Below are 19119 nucleotides of genomic sequence, written 5' to 3' on the forward strand. Positions count from 1 at the left end.
AAAGATGCCAAGAAATTATATTCTTGGTTTCATCATTTATCCAAGTGTAAGCAAACAAAGTTTGTGTGTGAAGTCACTTAGGACAATAATAGCTTCTGCAGAGAATTTAAATATGCTTAAGGCATGGTATGATCAGCTGTGTGTATGACAAAAGGGACCTCCTAAATGAGTTTGTGACTACATGGTGTCTTAGGATAATAATAACTCATCATCCAATCAATAAAGCACGAAGTAGTCTTGTTCATCAACAACAAATTCTTCAAATTCAGGAATTCCATCAGATGATAGTTTACCTTATGTATAATTTGTAGAAGGTTTAGTCTCATCTTGAGGGGAAGAGATGAAAGCAGGAGTGGGTTTCTTTAATAATATGTACATTATATCTAACTCAGTCTACACAGTTTGCCTTTACTTTTCTGCATAAATTTCTCTATAGCATGCAATTGTTCTGACTACTTTGCTAATTTTAGTTAAGATAAAAAGCCAAATGGCTAGTTTTCTGGCACCTTAATATAGAAAATAAGGGGATAAACATCCTTTGTTGTTTTATAGCCAGTAAGCAAAACTAAAGATTGATAACTACAATCTATAAGTTTCATGCCGAAAAACTATCGGCGAAGGCAATTCAAAGTAAAGGTGGAGCAAGCTCCCTCACTATTCTTGATATTTTCTCATAATGTAAAACACAGCTCCTAGGAGATGTAATACTGTCATTACATTATGAGGAGAGGTCACTACCCAGACTGGTTTCAACCTTTTTTGAGGTCTCATCAGTGAGTGATGAGACCTCAAAAAACTATCGGCAAAGGCAATTCGAAGAACTGCTTTCGCTGATAGTTTTTCGGCATGAAACTTATAGATCGTAGTTATCGATCTTTAGTTTCGCTTACTGGCTATAAAACAACAAAGGATGTTTATCCCCTTATTTTCTATATTAAGGTGCCAGAAAACTAGCCATTTGGCTTTTTATCTTAACTAAAATATAATTACACCTTTATGGCATTTGTATAGTGAAGGTATGTAAGTTCTTTTCACTAAGCTTTGATATCTTCCAGGGCTACCTACTCACTGATGAGACCTCAAAAAAGGTTGAAACCGGTCTGGGTAGTGACCTCTCCTCATAATGTAATGACAGTATTACATCTCCTAGTAGCTGTGTTTTACATTATGAGAAAATATCAAGAATAGTGAGGGAGCTCGCACCACCTTTACTTCGAATTGCCTTCGCTGATAGTTTTTCGGCATGAAACTTATAGATCGTAGTTATCGATCTTTAGTTTCGCTTATTGGCTATAAAACAACAAAGGATGTTTATCCCCTTATTTTCTACTTTGCTAATTATTATTATTATTATCTGAGACTTCCAGAGAGTCAAGGTTTGCTGATAAATCAACCAAACTGCTGATTTGGGTGATTTATAGCCTCACTGAAGGAGGATTTATAGCCTCACTGAAGGAGGCTATAAATCACCCAAACCAGCAGTCATACCTTCCCATAAATTCATTCATACTAGATGCACTCACTACCCCAAAAGGCAAACTATTCCACTCACTCACCTCTCTGGAAGAAAAACCTAGCTCCTATCCCTTTCTTGACTGTGAACAAACTTAACTTCCATGGATGTCCCTGTGTTTTCTCTCCACCTTCCATATAACAAAAAATTTCATCAGATGATATCCTATAACACCCATTCAAAAGTTTACAGACCTCTATTATATCACCCCTCTTTTTCCTGTTAACCAGAGTCTGCAATCCACATACTCGCAATCTGTCCTCATAATCTAAATCCCATAATCCAGATATAACCTTTATAACTCTTCTTTGCACCCTTTCCACAGTTTCTTTATCCCCTTGGAATCTGGAGACCAAATCTGTGCACAAAAATCCAGGCATGGTTTTATCCAAGCCTAATAAAGAGGCAAAGACTTCCTTATCCTTACATGTCAAAGTTCGCTTCAACATCGCAATTATCCTTTGAGTTGTATTTGCAGCTTTTGCTATGTGACCTTTGAACTTCAAATTTCTATCAACCAATACGCAAAGATCCCTTGCCTCCTCAGTATCGTGTAGCCCCACTAATATAATATGCTGCTGGTGTTACATCCTGGATGTAACATTTATTAAAAGAAATTATTCATTCAGGATTTAACAAGTCAGAAAAATCAACTGAGAGAAAAAACTTGTACTCGAGCAGAAGAAATAAAGTACTAATTGTAAATAGAAATAGAATTACCTCCTTTTAGTAGAATTGTAATACCATATAAAGAACTTTGTGTATAAATTAGTATTATATGAATGCATCATGTATACAATGAATGGGTAAATTAGATGTAAACAATAGTCCAAAGGTCACGGGAAGGCCTGAGGCATTGGCAATCTTGGAAAGCAGCACACTTTCGTTTCCCAGAAGACGCTGCTAGAGATGTCACGATGTGCCAAAATCCCTGCGGACGAAGAAAGTAGCGAGTGGGAAAAGATCGCAGAAAGTAAGAGGGCACTATCGCAGCTAGTAACAGGGTGCTAAAAAGGGGAGAAGTGAAGGGAGAATAAAAAGGGTTTGCACACCTTTCTCATGGCTTTTTTTGGCCTATTTTGCTGGATGATGATTCGACTTCTCCCGTGGACCGGAAGTTCCTGATGGTGTTTCTTGGCGATAGTACGATATCAAATGGTGCGCCTTTCCCTTCAATGTCTGAATTTCTGCCGGTACTAAAGCGTGAGATGTCGGCAGATGCTGTCTTCGCAACTTCGCTGAAAGTTCCAACGGAATAATATCACGGACGTATCCTATGAACCGGCAATAGAAACGAGGATGGCCCGAAACAGATCAAGAATAGACGAGGGAAAAACGCCAGGTGCAGAGCATAGCTTAATCTGATGACCATAGTGACCCATCATGTGGACGCAGGCTTATGGAAGTATCGAAAGGTAATTCAAACAAAGAAGGGCAGTTTAGACGGACCTGGAGATCCTGCTCCAAGAAATGGTAAAGTACAGATTTTGTTGTATAATTACCCAGTCGATAAAAGGGAAAGATCATTGTTGTGCAATAATCGAGTATGGACAGTATTTAAGAATTTTAAGTGATTATTTCTTAAGTGAGAGCCTGTGTAGCTCAGTGGATGTGACGTTTGCACACCACTGAGCTACACGAAGGAAGACTTGGTTTCGAGTCTAGTCGGCGACCAGAGGAAATTTTTCTAAGCCTTTTTTCGACCGGTTCCCGAGTTAGTCGATCTCTGGCACGGGCAAGTGGGTTTTTCCTCCCGGAAACTCAAGAAAATCGACCGTAGAACCCACATTATTTCAGACATTAAATATATTGTGTTAGGGTTACGGACCACGAGATGGCGGCACATTTGAGCCGTCTCTCTTCACTGTGTACTGCTTAATTAGTGATAGCCTTGGGCCATCTATCTCTGATTGGTACCAGTGGAGATTGAACTGCCCACTCAGTCTCCAAAAGTTAGATAGGGCTAAATGGCCTCGCCTACTCCTGTGTACGGGAATAAAAAGGCGTTAGCTGATTTTTTTTTTTTTTTTTTTAAGTGATTATTTAGCAGTGGCTAATGTCCATAAGACAAATTGTCTGGAATGATTATAGATGATTGTGACTAGTTTAATGTGCAAGACTAACATAGTAGGTAGAATATTGATTAGAAGTGTATAATGTGTATATTATGTGTGTTTAATCTCTAACTTAAAAGAAGAATTTATTGTTCATGCATTAGAGTATTAATCAGTTTGATTTAGCATGTCAATGAACTAATTGAAAGTGAGATTGGTATAAGTGTATGTCTTTAGATTCCAATAAATATGTTTTTTCTTCTATACCTGAGTTTTGCCTGTGATATGAATCAAAACTACCACTCATTAATCTGAACCACAGCGAAGAGGAATTGAAAGAAAAGTATAACATGTTGTTATAGAGGTTACGACTGCAAACCAGAATTTACTTAACCACAGTAAAGCATTTAATTTATGAGTTTAAGCACTAGATTTATTCACCTATGTGCTCTAAAAGTCTGGAAAAGTTTCCCTGAATAAGAGTCCCCTCTATTCTAAGATATTGGCTGGCACAGCTTTAAAAAACAAACTTGTCAATATCTGAAGAGGAGACAGCCCCAGAAAGAAATTAGAGGATTTGTTTTGTTTCTTTTAGCAAGGAATAACCTTTAACAGTCAGGGTAAGCATGTGAGAAAAATTAGGAATCAGCTAGAGATATAGAATTTACTTTCCTTATAGAATGAACACGTAAGAAGTGATAGAGATATTAGAGTCAGGGAAATTTTGTAAGTCTTGTAGTTATTGTAGAGAGGTAAATACATAAAGAAAGTAAATTATATTACAGGAAAAGTGACGATATAACACTGGAACTCTAATCACGCCAAAGCTTTACACTTACTAACATTAAACTGACAGCCATTATTGTTTGCCTAAATTTCCAGCTTATTCAAATCATTTTGTAAGTGCTGAATATCAGTAGCATCCCTGATTGCCCTGCTTATCTTTGCATCATTGGCACACAATTGCATGTCTGATGTTAGACCCTGCCGCTTGTCATTAATGTATAGATTGAACAATAATGGGCCAAGGAATGAACCCTGAGGAACACCACTGGTCACCTTAAATCTGGCAGATTCACACCCACTGTATATAACTTTTTGATATCTGTCAGTCAACCATCCCCTGATCCATGTCAAGAATTCATATTCCAATCCCAAAAATATCTCCATGTTGGTGTCCATTTCCTCAAACAACAGAATTGCCTTCTTAACAGAGGTGTCTCTACCAATTTTTAAACTGCAAACTTTTTTTTTTTTTGGAGGGGGGGGGGGGGGACATTGGCTTCTTGTTTTGCTTTTTCTCTCACTTCTTCTTCTGTGATTTTCTGTGCTTCTAGATCTTACAGGTCTTCATTCATGAGCTCATCTTCTACAGCTTCCATTAACTGCTCTACTTTTTTCTTTGTCAGCCTCCAACTCTTTAGCAGTACTATTTTGTCAAAAACCCTTTGTAGGGCTTTGTCAAAATCCTGTAAAGGTATGACGTATTATCAGTAACTTTCTTCGCATATCATTCATTCACTTTCCCTATAGTATTTACATTCTTTGTACAATGCACACAATATTATATTCCTTCCAAAAGTCTCTGAGGGTTTTCTCACCCTCAGTAGCAGCAATAGATCAGCAAAAATATTTCTTAAATAAATGCCTTGAAGGTGGCAATTAGACCCTAGTCCAGGGATGGGTAAACTTTTTAAGTGTGCATGCCAAAATCGCCAAATCTTTGATGCAAAATTTTCTCCCGTGTCAACCGAAATTTTGGGGAACATACTATTATTTGGTGTCTGTTAAGTATTGGGAGAACTTTTTCAAATAATCAAAAATCATACTAGAGTGGTAAAATCAAAGAATATTTTAAGAGTGATTATTGTAAGTCATGTAAGAGTGAATGAATGTAAAAATTAGTGACAGAATTTTTACTTACAAGTCCTCCTACCCTGTTGATAGCATAGATATTTTTTATTTGCCTTTAAGTGTAATTCTCGCTGCCATATACAGCCACAAAATTTAAAGATGTAATTTTTAACATCATCAAAAGAGTAAACAATAATTCTGAATTTTTTGTTTTTGTTTTCTATAAAGCTCAATCAGACAAGTTTTTCAATATATTACAGTGCACAATCTCATAATCGTTTTACTTGACTAAAGCACAATAAAAGAAAATAAAATTAAAGATATTCTTTATTCCTAATGAGTAATACATAAAAATTACTAGTAAGGGATAAAATAAAAGATTATTTTCCCACATAATATAATAAATAGAAGTTAATCTTTACCATTTTTTAACAGAAAACATCAAAACTAGAGAAAGAAAAATAGTGGACATTTTATTTATTTAGCATCAATTCTGCATCACTGATGCAGTGCCATAGCTGGGGGGGGGGTCAGCCCAGGGTGGCACTTTGAACCTTTTTGAAATTTTGCAGTTAATTCTAAAATACAGTCTCGAGAACTCAGTTCCAAATATTGTAATACTACTGCGAATTTTCCTCACAATTGCTGTAAGTGTTGATAGTTATGAGAGGAGTTTTTCTAAATAATATTTGATTAAGAATTACCTACATTACTATGAAATAGACTTTGCCAATGTCATTGACAATTTTGCTAACAGAAAAGCAGGAATAACATTTTAGAATGTTGAAATTAAAGTTTTACTTCAAAAATAAACAGTGCTTTAATTTATTTCCTTATACGTCGTTTTGACTTTTTGTAATATTTTTGGTGTGTATTGAGAGGGACGGCAACAGCTCTAGCTACGCCACTACACTGACAACAGATAATTTATATCAGGTTTATATTTTGTAACCTTTAGAGATATGTATGCGCTACTAGTTTCATCTGTTGGGCTACTCCTATTACGAGACTTAACAAAATTCATCACTGAGAACAATGTTTCACAAGAATATGTCGATGCAAAAATGGATAGTAATCTTGTTGCAAGAATTTTTAAACACAAAAATTTCTGGAATAGTATTCCAAATCCTTAGTACCTCATTTTTTGCACTTCTCTCTGTTACTACCGCATTTAATTGCTCCTTTTCAATATTTTTCCAAGTCAACTCTGAGGTCAACAAATTTGTTTTCAAACCGAGCTACTTTGAAAATCAATCAATTGCAGTTCAAAATCATCCATATTTATCCACGAAAACATGTGCAAGTTTAATTCATCCAGTTTTATGGTATCTGGAAACTTGATAAATTCTGCAGTCATTTCTAATTCTCTGAACTTAACAAATCTTAAAGAGAACTGCTCAACAGTTGGCATAATTACATTTAAAAATAGCTTTTGAAGACATTACATTCACAGTCTGTTTTGTCATCCTTTTGGAGATCACTGATGTATTTCTATAGGTTTGGAAAATATCTAAATCTCTCACTGTCTACATCCCTCTTAAAAACTCCTGGTTTCATTTCAAATGTCTTTATGTCATCAAACATAACATCAAGAGTTTTGCCAGACCCCTATAGTTCAAGGTTCAAGTCATTTAAATGTTTGCAAAAATCTTCAAAAAATTTACAAACCCACACAATATTATACGAGGGTGGTCTGAAAAGTTCTCGGCCTTGACCATAGATGGCAACACTATCGGCAAGAGATTTCTTTTTCTTAGTTGGTATATCTCTCATAAGCATCCATGCGAAATTGCAAGTCATCCTATCAAGTAGTTTGTTTTATACAGTTGTCTCTGAAGCAAAAATGTTGTCTGTATCCCTTGAAATTAATAAAATTGAGTATATCGTGTGGTTATAAAATTCTTTGTAAAAGAAGGTTTAATGCCAAAAGAAATTCATTCGCAGTTCATAAAAGTTTATGGGCACTCTTCTCCTTCGTTTTCGACAATTAAGAAATGGGCTGCCGAGTTTAAATGTGGCCATACCAGCCTTGAAGATAATCCACGTAAAGGAAGTCCAAAAAGTGTAACAACAATTCAACACAACCAGAAATCATTGATCAAGTGCACAATACAGTATAGGACAGGGGTGTTCAACCTGTCGATCGCGGAGCGATTTTTGGTTGATCTCTTGTGTATTCCTCCTTACTTACAAATTTAATTAAAACTGAAAACATAATATTTTATTTATCATTATTTTGTATTATTTTTAATTCGCTTTAAGTGTATTGCTATTGTTTATTTATTTTTCGTTAAAATTGTCAAATCAGTAATTTTCTTATAAGTACGGGTAAATGAATTCATTTGGATAAGTGGAAGTCAAACAGCAAGCCGAGTGAATATGATTATAAGCAAAGTGTAAAAACTCGATTGTAGCTTAAATATTAAATATTCCAAAGCACATTACATTGATTTTTTACTTAGGTTAAGTCCCATGTGAATATTGTAAAAAAATAAACTTTGTTTGTCTCGGTATAGTTTGTATTAGAGTTTTTGTAAATAACTCTTTTGAAGCTAACTGCATATACTGCTTTAATAAGAATATGTTAGAGGTATAAAAACAAAGGCAATGTTTTGGTCGCCGAAGCTGTACATGGCGGCATTAGAAAGATTGTTATTGAAACTTGTATGTATGAGAAAGGCTTGTAGGCTCTAAGTGTACACATCTCCGAAGGCAGTCAGAAAGAGTTCAAACAACTTTCCGATGGCTGGCAACTTACAATCAAAAGAAAGCGGAGAACAAAAGGCGTGCCGAACTTGAAACTTAAGATGAAAGACTCATATTGATTCTTTGGGGGTTGCCAAACTTCATGCGAGGTCTCAGAGGAGGCCTAATAAAAAGGGACTGAAGCAAGCAGAAGGGATCCCGGTTCCAGAATTGCTGTCAGAGAGGAGGCCGTCCAGTCCAGATTTGCCGTCAGAGAGACTGCCCGGATCCACGTTGCTTGAGAGAGGAGTTTCCCGCTTCCAGAAAGGAGCTTCTCGGTTCGAGACGTCATTAGAGAGAGACTACTTCTAGGCTGCAGACAAGGTTTCAAAATGCCGAAAGGAAGAGTTCCAATTGCCGGAGAAAAGTTTCCAGGCCAGGTTAATGTCAGACATTCACCAGTGTGTTGTGTTTTCATTACAATTTGATGAATCAAACGACTTCACTGATATTGCTCGGTTAATGGTATTTATTCACATGGTATTTCAAGATTATTCAAGTAAAGAAGAACTTTTGAAAATTATACCATTATTGGGAAGGACTAGGGGAGAAGATATTTTTGAAATTTCTTTGAATTTCTGAAACAACACAAACTTCTGCTTTTTAAACTTGGGTCTTTTACTACTGACGGTGCTCCTACAATGATAGGTAATAAATCAGGCTTCATTTCATTATGTAAAACCGATGACAAATATCCAGATTTTTTAACGTGCCACTGTATTATTCACCAGCAAGTACTGTGTAGTAAAAGATTAAACACAAAAGATGTTTTGGATATTACATTTAAAATTGTAAATTATGTTCGAGGAAAAGCCCTGCAACGGTGGTTATTTAAATTACAGGCAGATGATGATAGGGAACTTCTGTTGTACAATAATGTTCGCTGGCTCAGCAGAAAAATTTTATTAATAATTACATTTTTAGAAAGATTTCTTGTGTTAATTAACGATATAAAAAATTTTCTTGATGAAAAAGGAGATATTTATCCACAACTGAATGATAAAAGATATGGTTGTTACACTTATCATTTTTAGTAGATTTCTGTACGATATTAAGCAATTTAAATTTAGAGTTACAAGGTAGAGATAGAAATTTAATTGACATGTTAAGTTCAATAAAAACTTTCCAACAATACTTACTTTTATTAAAGAAAAATATAAATGACCGCGAATTTAGACATCTCCCATATTTATTAAAATTTTTTGAATAAAATCAAGAAATGCTTCGCTATGATTTAAAAGAATTTATTCGTGAAATAGAATTAGTTGAGGAAGAAATAAATTCAAGATTTAAGGATTTTAATAAAACTGAAATGATTGCATATTTTATCAATAATCCATTTCAAGAAAACTTGAACATCAGAGAAATTTCAAATAAAATTAGCGGGCTGTTTGATATAAACCAAGCTGAAATAGAACTTGAGATAATAAACATTCAGAATAGTTTACATTTAAAATCAATAAACAATGAAGTTATTTGGAAGTATGCACATGAAAAATTCCTAATATTAACTTATATTGCGCGATTCAAAACACGACAGAATTTTTCTGTCGTGTTTTGAATCGACATGCTTGTCAGAATCCGTTTTTCAAATATGACCGTCATAAAAAATCAATTAAGAAACCAAATTACAAATGATTATTTGGATGATTGTCTGCGATTGGCCACTTCTTCATATCAACTTGACTATGAAAATATTGCGAGGTCCAAACAATGCCAAATTTCACATTAACTTTTTTTTTTTAATCAACCAGCATTTCCTGTAACTTGTAAGTTTGTATTCAATCTGTTATTTTTTCTAACTTTGGTTTTCCAAAACAGAGAAATAAATATTTTATTCCAATATATCTGTTTTTTTTTTTTGTTGTATTAAAATAATTAAAAGCAATAAATAAATTTTTAAATACACAAAGTTTTTAGTTGTGTATTTTTTTTAGTTGTTTATTTGTGCATAATCAGATATCAGGTTGGGGGAACATGATCTACATAAGATAGTAGATCGCCGAATAACTTTTTATAGAAAAGTAGCTCACGTAGTAAAAAAGGTTGAACACCACTGGTATAGGATGACCAGCGAGTCCAAGTGCATGATATTGCTGAAACTATAGGTCTTTCAAAAGAACGTGCAGGATATATTTTGTATGAAGAATTGCAAATGAAAAAGCTTTGCACAAGATGGGAGCCATGCTTGCTCAAAGCAGATCAAATACACACTCGCATGAAAATCTCTGAACAGTGCTTGGAGCGTTTTAACAAGAATAAAACTGATTTTGTGAGTCGATTTATTACTATGGATGAGACGTGGACAGAAGCCGAGTTGGTTTCATCAGCACGAAAGGTCATGGCATCGATGTTTTGGGATGCTAAAGGCATTTTGTTTATTAGGTATCTTGAAAAGGATAAAACAATAACAGCGGAATATTATTCCAATCTTTTAACCAGACTAGATGAAAAAATTTATGAGAAAAGACCTGGTTTGCAGAAGAAAAAAATCATCTTTCATCAGGACAATGCACCTGCCCACAAAAGTGTTTTGGCAATGGGAAAATTAAGGGATCTGCACTATGAATTGTTGGAACATCCACCCTATTCCCCAGATTTGGCATCCTCTGACTTCTATCTCTTTCCAAAACTAAAACTCTTCCTCGCTGGTCAGCGTTTTTCTTCGAATCAAGAGGTGATTGCTCTGTAAAGGGGTATTTTGCAGATCTTACTGAGAACAGCTACAGGGACAGGATAATGGCATTGGAGCATCGCTGGAATAAATATATCAGTCTTAAGGGAGATTATGTTGAAAAAAAAAAAAAATTTGAACTTATAAATTCGTTTTTCATTGTTAGGCTGAGAATTTTTCAGACCACATCATATGTTTCTTTTTAAGGCATTTCTTGATTAGTCAAAAAAGAAATTTATCTCATTCAGGCATTCAACAAATCATTTCAGAACAAGACCTCGACTAAGACAATGATCACATTGTTGTACGTTATTAGTCGTTTGTACACCGAATCCACATCATTCAATAGATTCTGAAATTATCTTTTATTCAAAGCACATGCAGAAATGTAATTAATAACCTTGGTTATTGTTTGCATCACTTCTTAAAGTTCCCTTAGTCCAGCTTTTGCACATAAAGTATTCTCTTGTATAATGCAATGAAAACCTATCAGATGTTGGATATGTATTTATTTATTTAATTATTTTTAAGATTAGCCAGGTTGCATGCCAGATAAAAGTCATTGGAATGCCATGTTTGACGCCAAGGGTTCCCCCCCCCCTGTCCTAGTCTATGAGTTGCATGAGTGACATGGTATTCAGTGAATATGTTAATAGGATGGCACATTGTACTTCACATGCTTCCTACAGGCAAGCACTCCACAAATCATTCAATCACCATACATCATACCTCCCAGTGATCTGTTAATTCCTTGATTACCTGCATCTCTCAATCTGTCTCTCCTCTGACATTTTCTATCTCTGCTCTCTCACTTACCTGCACTCTTCTCATCTCTCCATCCTTTTATTCTGACTCTCTCATTTTCTAGTTTGGCTAGTCCCTCTTCCATCATTCCCATAATTCTGTCCTTTTCATCTTTACCTCATATCAGTTAACCATCCCTGTCTCCTGATCTCTTCCTGACACTTCTTAACAAATTTTTCATGGTTTCAGCTTCAATTCCCAATATATCTCTACCGCCAATCTACAAGCACCCACTCTAACTTGTTCAACATTCATGCACCCAATCAACACCATCTTACAAATCTGCTACACTTCCTAATGCTATATCTATCTCCATATAACATTTGTCTTTCTCACCTTCAATCATGCTACCAGTATTTCTTTCTGCTGATATTCCTGTTTCTGATATTGCAGCTCTTAAATAGTGTTTAATATATAGTCTTCTTGCATATGTAGTCTTTTTTTTTTTTTTTTTGCAAAAAAAAAAAAAGAAATTTTTTTGCAAATTGGCTACTTAAAAATAGTCAATTTGACATTATATCCTTGATAACTGAGACATAAGTGAAACCACATGACCTACATAATGTCATGTGTAATAAATTTAGTTTAATCCTTTATCCAAGTGTGAGCAAACAAAGTTTGCTCCTGAAAGTATCTTCAGGACTGGGGTAAGGTGGTACAACACCAGGTCACTCCTTGCAAAGGTGGAGCAAGCTACCAACACTCCTATCTCAGTATCTCCCATAATGCAAAACACATCTCCTTGAGGATATGTCTAATGTTATGCATTAAGGGAAGGGCCACAACCAAGACTAGTTTCGACCTTTATTGAGGTCTCTTCAGTGGGAGCCAGGCCCAAGTGGAGATACCAGGCAGAAGCATTAACAGGTCATCTCCACCTATAGGAGTTGCCAAATGGTGTGCCACCCTTTTTTAATAAATTACTCTGGATTTAGAGAAAGATGTTGAAAGTTTATTTTTCACTTGGTTAGAGTATAATAAATTTAGTTTAATCCTTTATCCAAGCGTGAGCAAACAAAGTTTGCACCTGAAAGTATCTTCAGGACTGGGGTAAGGTGGTACAACACCAGGGCACTCCTTGCAAAGGTGGAGCAAGCTACCAGCACTCCTATCTCAGTATCTCATGCTACTGCCTGGTATCTCCACTTGGGCCTGGCTCCCACTGAAGAGACCTCAATAAATGTCGAAACTAGTCTGGGTTGTGGCCCTTCCCTTAATGCATAACATTAGACATATCTGCAAGGAGATGTGTTTTGCATTATGGGAGATACTGAGACAGGAGTGCTGGTAGCTTGCTCCACCTTTGCAAGGAGTGCCCTGGTGTTGTACCACCTTACCCCAGTCCTGAAGATACTTTCAGGTGCAAACTTTGTTTGCTCACACTTGGATAAAGGACTAAACTAAATTTATTATACTCTAACCAAGTGAAAAATAAACTTTCAACATAATGTCATGTGACTGATATTATGAGATATGCTGTTGGTTCATTTACATTATTATTTTATTTTTTATTTTTTATTTTTTATAATGAAGTTGCTTTGAGTTATGTTTCAAAGGTTTTTCAGAGTAGAATTTCTTGAGTTTGTTGTATTATTGATATTGTGGACATGTTTTGTGTTGCAGTATGTTTATTTTCATGGGTGTTTCTTTTTCCTACAGATGGGATATGTGTGCGTGTATGTGTCTGCCTGTCAATTTTATTAGGAATTGGAGTTTATTTTTTTATGATGAATATAATGTTGTATGTTAGTTATTTTTTTCAATAACTGAAGCAGTTGTGTGTGGAAGAGGAGGGAGGGGGGGGAGAGAGAGAGAGAGAGAGAGAGAGAGAGAGAGAGAGAGAGAGAGAGAGAGAGAGAGGTGTATATTAGTGTGTTTTTTGGTGGGTGAGAAGGCTAGTGGTGTATTTTATAGTAATTTTTGTGATTATTGGTAAAATTGCTTTTGGTATTGACTTTTCATGGGTTATTTTTGTTGCTGTTGTTGTTGGGATGGTGATTTGTTTATTTCACTAACTTGAAAAGATCAGATTAGCTCTCAAAAGCTTAATGGTGGCTTTTCAGAGTAATTTTTTGTGTTTCTTGGTGAAAGCAAAATGTTTCTGCTATTGGCTTTTCATGTTTCGTGTTTTTGTGTTTCTGTTGGGGGTGATGATAATTTCTGTTCATTTTACTGACTTGAAATGATCAGGTTAGCTCTTGAGGACCTGGACTTGAGCACTAACCTCACCATTTAAAGTCAACAAAATAAATCACCACACAAAAACACGGATAAGCCAACATAACCACCAAAGAAATAAAACAAGGAAATGTACAAGTGTTTGTAGTGATAGTGGAATTTTTATGTTGCTGTGGTTGGTTTGATTTTGTTCAGTCTTTTGTGTTGTATGTGAGATTAGGTTTGTTTTATTTGAAGTTTAGTTGTGTAGTATTATGTTTATTATTATTATTATTAGTGTGGTTTTTCAACCATTGTGTTTGTTTTTTTTACACTGATATTTCAGTTAACAAAAATATTTCTATAAATTAAAGATACCAAGAAATTATACACTTAATTTAATCCTTTATCCAAGTGTAGGCAAAACAAGTTTGTGCTTGAACTATTTTCAGTAATGGGGCAACTCATATAAAGAAGCTAATGACTTCACATCACTTGCCTTAGTATCTCATAATGCATCTCCTTGCAGACATATATAATGCTACGCATTATTGGAAGGATCACTACCCGTGCTGGTTCCTACTTCTTCTCAATCTATGCTTTAGATCCAACATGATTACTATTACGATGTTCTTAACTAATTGATAAGTTGATTTCTAATTCAAATATAAAGAAAATTTATATTTAAAGACTGCGCCACTTTATATCTGAATTAGTTCAAGAATTGAAGATAAACTGACTCTCAACTACCCTTCCTTTATATGTTGTTATTATATATACTGGCCGAGTATATTTAACTTACTTAATTTACCCGCTTTAGTTCGAATATTTTATGAAACGGTGCAGTAAAAGAGATTCAGGCAAAATACAACCTTGATCAACAAAAACAAACATTTAATTTTAGAATCACAAATTTTACACTTAAGTTCAAATCAGTAATTAAGATATCACAAACATTTTAGCTTCTCTGATAAGTTCAATCATACAGCCTCAGACAAAGGTAAATCTGTTATCTCTATAATACAGTCTTCTCACAGCTCCTTAAGTTCCAAAATACAATAAAAATTGTATTTATTCTTTAGGCATTCAATTAATTCTTTAGGCACTATAATTCTAAACACAGCTATCTTTAAACTTCAACTTTACAGCCTCTACTTATTCTCTAGTTACTCGGTGCTGTGCTTCAAGATTCCGTGTGTCCTTGAAAGGTCGGCCTTAAAATCAAATCTCAACTATAGTATCGCTAGTCATTTAGTAGTCACTCAGCTGTCTCCTTTAGCTATAATTGTTATTCTACAACTTATTAGCTAACTGCATCTCGACTAGTAGACTTAAATTAGCTGCTTGAGTGATTTGTCGACTCACCAATATCGCACTCTGATTCCCCAAATGCTGAATACTCAGATTCCAACCGAATGCCAATTCTCTCTCTCTATGTTTCCTATCTCCTTCTCTCTCACCTTCTCTTTTACCTTTCTCTCTTACCTTCTCCAATATTTTCAGCGTTCCTCGCTTATATATCCGTTCTTCCTGCCTAAATTGTTCATGTGATCTCTTTAACTAAAAACTCTTTTCAATAAACTTTTAACATTCTCCTCACGCACTGTTCCAAACTCACGCTCGCTTACTTACATACGTCTCCATGACAACAAAACAAAACAAAACATAATAAAATTGAGCTATTGCAAAACGTTAAACTTCTACAAGTAGGAATAAATAGAGAATATTTACATTTCAATTAATACGCAGTAAAAAATGTTAAATGCAAATTCTTATAATATTAAGATAGCAATAAATAAAATAAACTTAATAATATTTAAACAAGTCTTGCTTGGTATATGGCAGATTATGCTAAATGTGCACGAAGAACAAAAACATACAAAATAATTTCATTCACAGTTTAACACCAGACTGGTTTCGACCTTTATTGAGGTCTCATCAGTGGGAGCCAGACCCAGAGATGATACTAAGGTCGAAGTAATGCAGAAGTCATATTTCTGCATTACTTCATAATGCAGAAGTCATACTTCCAACAGAAATATTTCTGCTTGGCATTTTCTGTATTCTGCAAATTCTCGGTAATCAATTAAGTGAAAATAAGAGTTTGAAAAGCATATCTTTATCCCTTTTGTATTTCTGATTATCCAAATATCATTATGTTGCATCCTATATATTCTTTTGTTTTCCTTCTGACCATTATTGCTATTGATGTCAACAGCACTAGTAATGTTTCTTCTCTTTCTAGTACTTGATGCTTTCTTTTTCTTTGTCTTTCCATTATTCCTTATGCTGTGATTCCTCTTGATGATGATGAAGGCTATATCTTTATGTGTTGCTGGTGTCTATTTTGCTTGTTCTGGTTCTGCTTCTCCAGTCACATTTTTCTTTGATGCAAACAGATTATGAATATCTTGAAATGTCTGCTTTCTTCCTTTTATAAGATTATAAGTACTGTTTTCTGTGATGTGTGTTGTTTTCATTTTATCATGTTTATTTTTTGTTGTGTGAATTTTTTAATGTTGGGATGTTGTTTTCATTTTTGTTTTATGCACCTGTAATGTGTAATACATGGCATTTTTTGTCTTTTTTTTTACTTTGTTTTTTTTTGAAATTTCACATTTTATATTTATTGCATAATAGTTTCTAGTGTTCTGCATAGTAGTGTATCATGTTACTGGTGGTGATGATATTATGGGTTTTAATGGTACAAGGACAGCAAAGGTCATACTGTGCCATATCAAAGGTTACAGCAGTACACAAGGTAAGACAATCACAAACATCCATGCCTGCAGTGAGATTCAAACCCACAACCTGTTGGTTGGAGAGTGGGTACACTAACCACTCGGCCAACCAGGCTAGCTCATGTCACTGCTGACAACTGTCATGTGAGATTACTTAGTCACAAGGTTTTGCTTATGTCTCAGTTATTAGGAAAGAGGTCCCAAAAACATTTCACGAAAAATCTTATCCTTATTCTTTTTTGACATTTGATTTTGTTGGTAACCCAAGATTGTTAGGTTGCATTCTGTAAATTCTTACACACTTGCACTAGTAACATTGCAAATGATAGCATTTCTTCAATTGGTGTAATTCAGTAATGAAGTAATATGGATTAATTACTTCATTACTGCATCTCTTAAATTTTTTGTCTTCTTGTTTCTGTTGGGATTCCTCTTGGTGTCCATCATGTTGCTGGTCTTTCTTCTCTGAGAGGTTTCCTTGTTCTATTTTTTTTTTTTGTTATTATTGTTTGTTAATTTTATTATATTCTTTTTATCATTACTGCATGTTTCATATTATAGGTACTGATATATATATATATATATATATATATATATATATATATATATATTTGATTAAAGATTTACTTGGTTTGATATATTTAAAAAAAATTTTAATGACTAGAACTGAGGATTAAATAAAACAAAAATATTAATTACACTATGTGAACTTGATATTTAAGTGCATATTGTTCAAGTTCACATCTGAATTGGAAGTTGATGGCTCTATCGCATTCTTAGATATCAAAGTAACCAGGATGGTTAAACATTTCAAATTTTCTATTATCAGAAAACCAACACATACAGACAGATACCTTCATGCTGGCTCAAACCATTTTCCTCCACAGAAGTTGGGTATCATCTCCACTCCAGGTCACTGAGCTTGATCTCCTCTGTTGGACAAAGAGGAACTTCATAATGAACTTAAACATCTTCAAGTTACATTTCAACTTAATGGATACTCTAAGAAAACTATAGACAGATTACAGATTAACCCTCATCCATGACAGTATGAAAACACCACTACTTCTAAGGGCAGCATTTCTTTGCCATATATCAGTTCTTTATCTCCAAAACTGGCTAAAATTCTGAAGAAATATAATATCGAGACATTTTTCACAACCCTATCTAAACTTCATTCCATCTTAAGTCGTCCTAAAACTAAACACAATAATCTTAAATATCCTGGTTTATAAGATTCTTTGCGACTCCGGTAAGCCATACTTCGGACAAACTAAGCTACAGCCTACCAGACTCTCACAGCTCCACCGTATAATGATACAGTCAGAGTTCATTCTTCTATTTAAACTCTAGCCTTTGTTCTCTTTAGAGTTAGATACTTTACTATGTGTTTTAAATAACCAATTCCTTTAGATTGGTTACTTACTGGTGTTTATGTTTATCTCACACCTGATGAAGTCTAGTTTTAGACGAAACTAGTGTAATTATTAAAGTTTTTTCATTTAAACCTCGGTTCTGGTCATTAAAAAAAAAAAAAAAAAAATATATATATATATATATATATATATATAAGTTTTTATTTTATTTTTTTTTTAAGCACCAAATATTTTTCCCATCTCTAGAGTGCATGTTCACGTGTCATAGACTTGTCATGTGCATTTGTTTGTCTCTCAGTTGAGCAGCCGCTTTCTTGTACTAATGTTTCACGTGTAACCTGTCCTCATTGGAAGGTATGACTTATAGTTAGTATGCCAAAAACTTAAATATAAAACGAAAAGTAATGTTACAGAAAAGGGGCTAATTAAGTAGAGCTTAATAATTTCTTGGAAGCATAAAATTTATGTGATGGCATTTTTTTTAAGTTCAGCCATCGGCATCATTTCAATTTTCCTTACTTGAATTTGTCCTTTAGGTCTCGGACCGCAAGAATATTGACTGACACTTCCATTACAATTAGAAAATACAAACATTTTATTTAACACGACTAAAAAGATCTAAAATGCCTTCCCTAAAACAAACATCTGCTAATAACTTTGTATACTGTATTTCGAATTACCCGCCCTCCGTTGACATTCACGAACAGTTTATGGAGTGAAAAAAAAAATAATAATAAATAAATAATGCAAGGTAAAATTGAATTGCGAACTCGGAATATGATTCGGACTTATTAAGTTCCACTGAAAAAAATGTGGTTCAGTATAGAGACGAGTGCGATGAAAGGAACGATTTGGAATCAGCGAAACAGTTTGAATGTAAATGGCTTCAGATGGAATTCGAGATTTTGAGAAAGGTTTAGATAGAGTACTTCTATGGTAGAGAGAAAGAGTGCGTGTGTGTAATAAGGGGGAAGAAGCTAAGGTTTAAAGATAGTAATCGATTGCTAGAAGGAATGCAGTCAGAAAGAGAGAAAAATTGTGTGAAGAAAACGTATCCCAACTTTGGATATTTTTGATGCGTACCAATTTTTTGGATTACCCTGAATTACTGTTGAAGGAACTAGGGATATGAGACCAACTAATCACCCAAGTCATTCCAAACAGAAAGTCAACGTGTTTATCAACTGAGCTATTAAGACTT

General features: G+C 34.5%; 1 protein-coding gene across 2 annotated transcripts in view; it reads right to left on the reverse strand.

The window, feature by feature from the left end:
• LOC150102896 (thymidine kinase, cytosolic-like) overlaps positions 1-18566 on the reverse strand; it is a 224501-nt gene extending 205935 nt beyond the window's left edge. Inside the window, exon 1 of one of the 2 annotated variants that reach the window (XM_090397539.1) lies at positions 18438-18566. In XM_090397539.1, coding sequence (XP_090253665.1) covers positions 18438-18512 — 75 coding nt within the window. In that variant the 5' untranslated portion in view covers positions 18513-18566. The remainder of the gene's footprint in view (positions 1-18437) is intronic. The other variant, XM_090397540.1, reaches the window with a different exon arrangement.
• Positions 18567-19119: the final 553 nt, after the last annotated feature.

This window comes from Typopeltis vanoorti, chromosome 9, assembly GCF_054136105.1.
Source record: "Typopeltis vanoorti isolate ZY-2024b chromosome 9, IOZ_Tvanoo_1.0, whole genome shotgun sequence".
Lineage (NCBI taxonomy): Eukaryota > Metazoa > Arthropoda > Arachnida > Uropygi > Thelyphonidae > Typopeltis > Typopeltis vanoorti.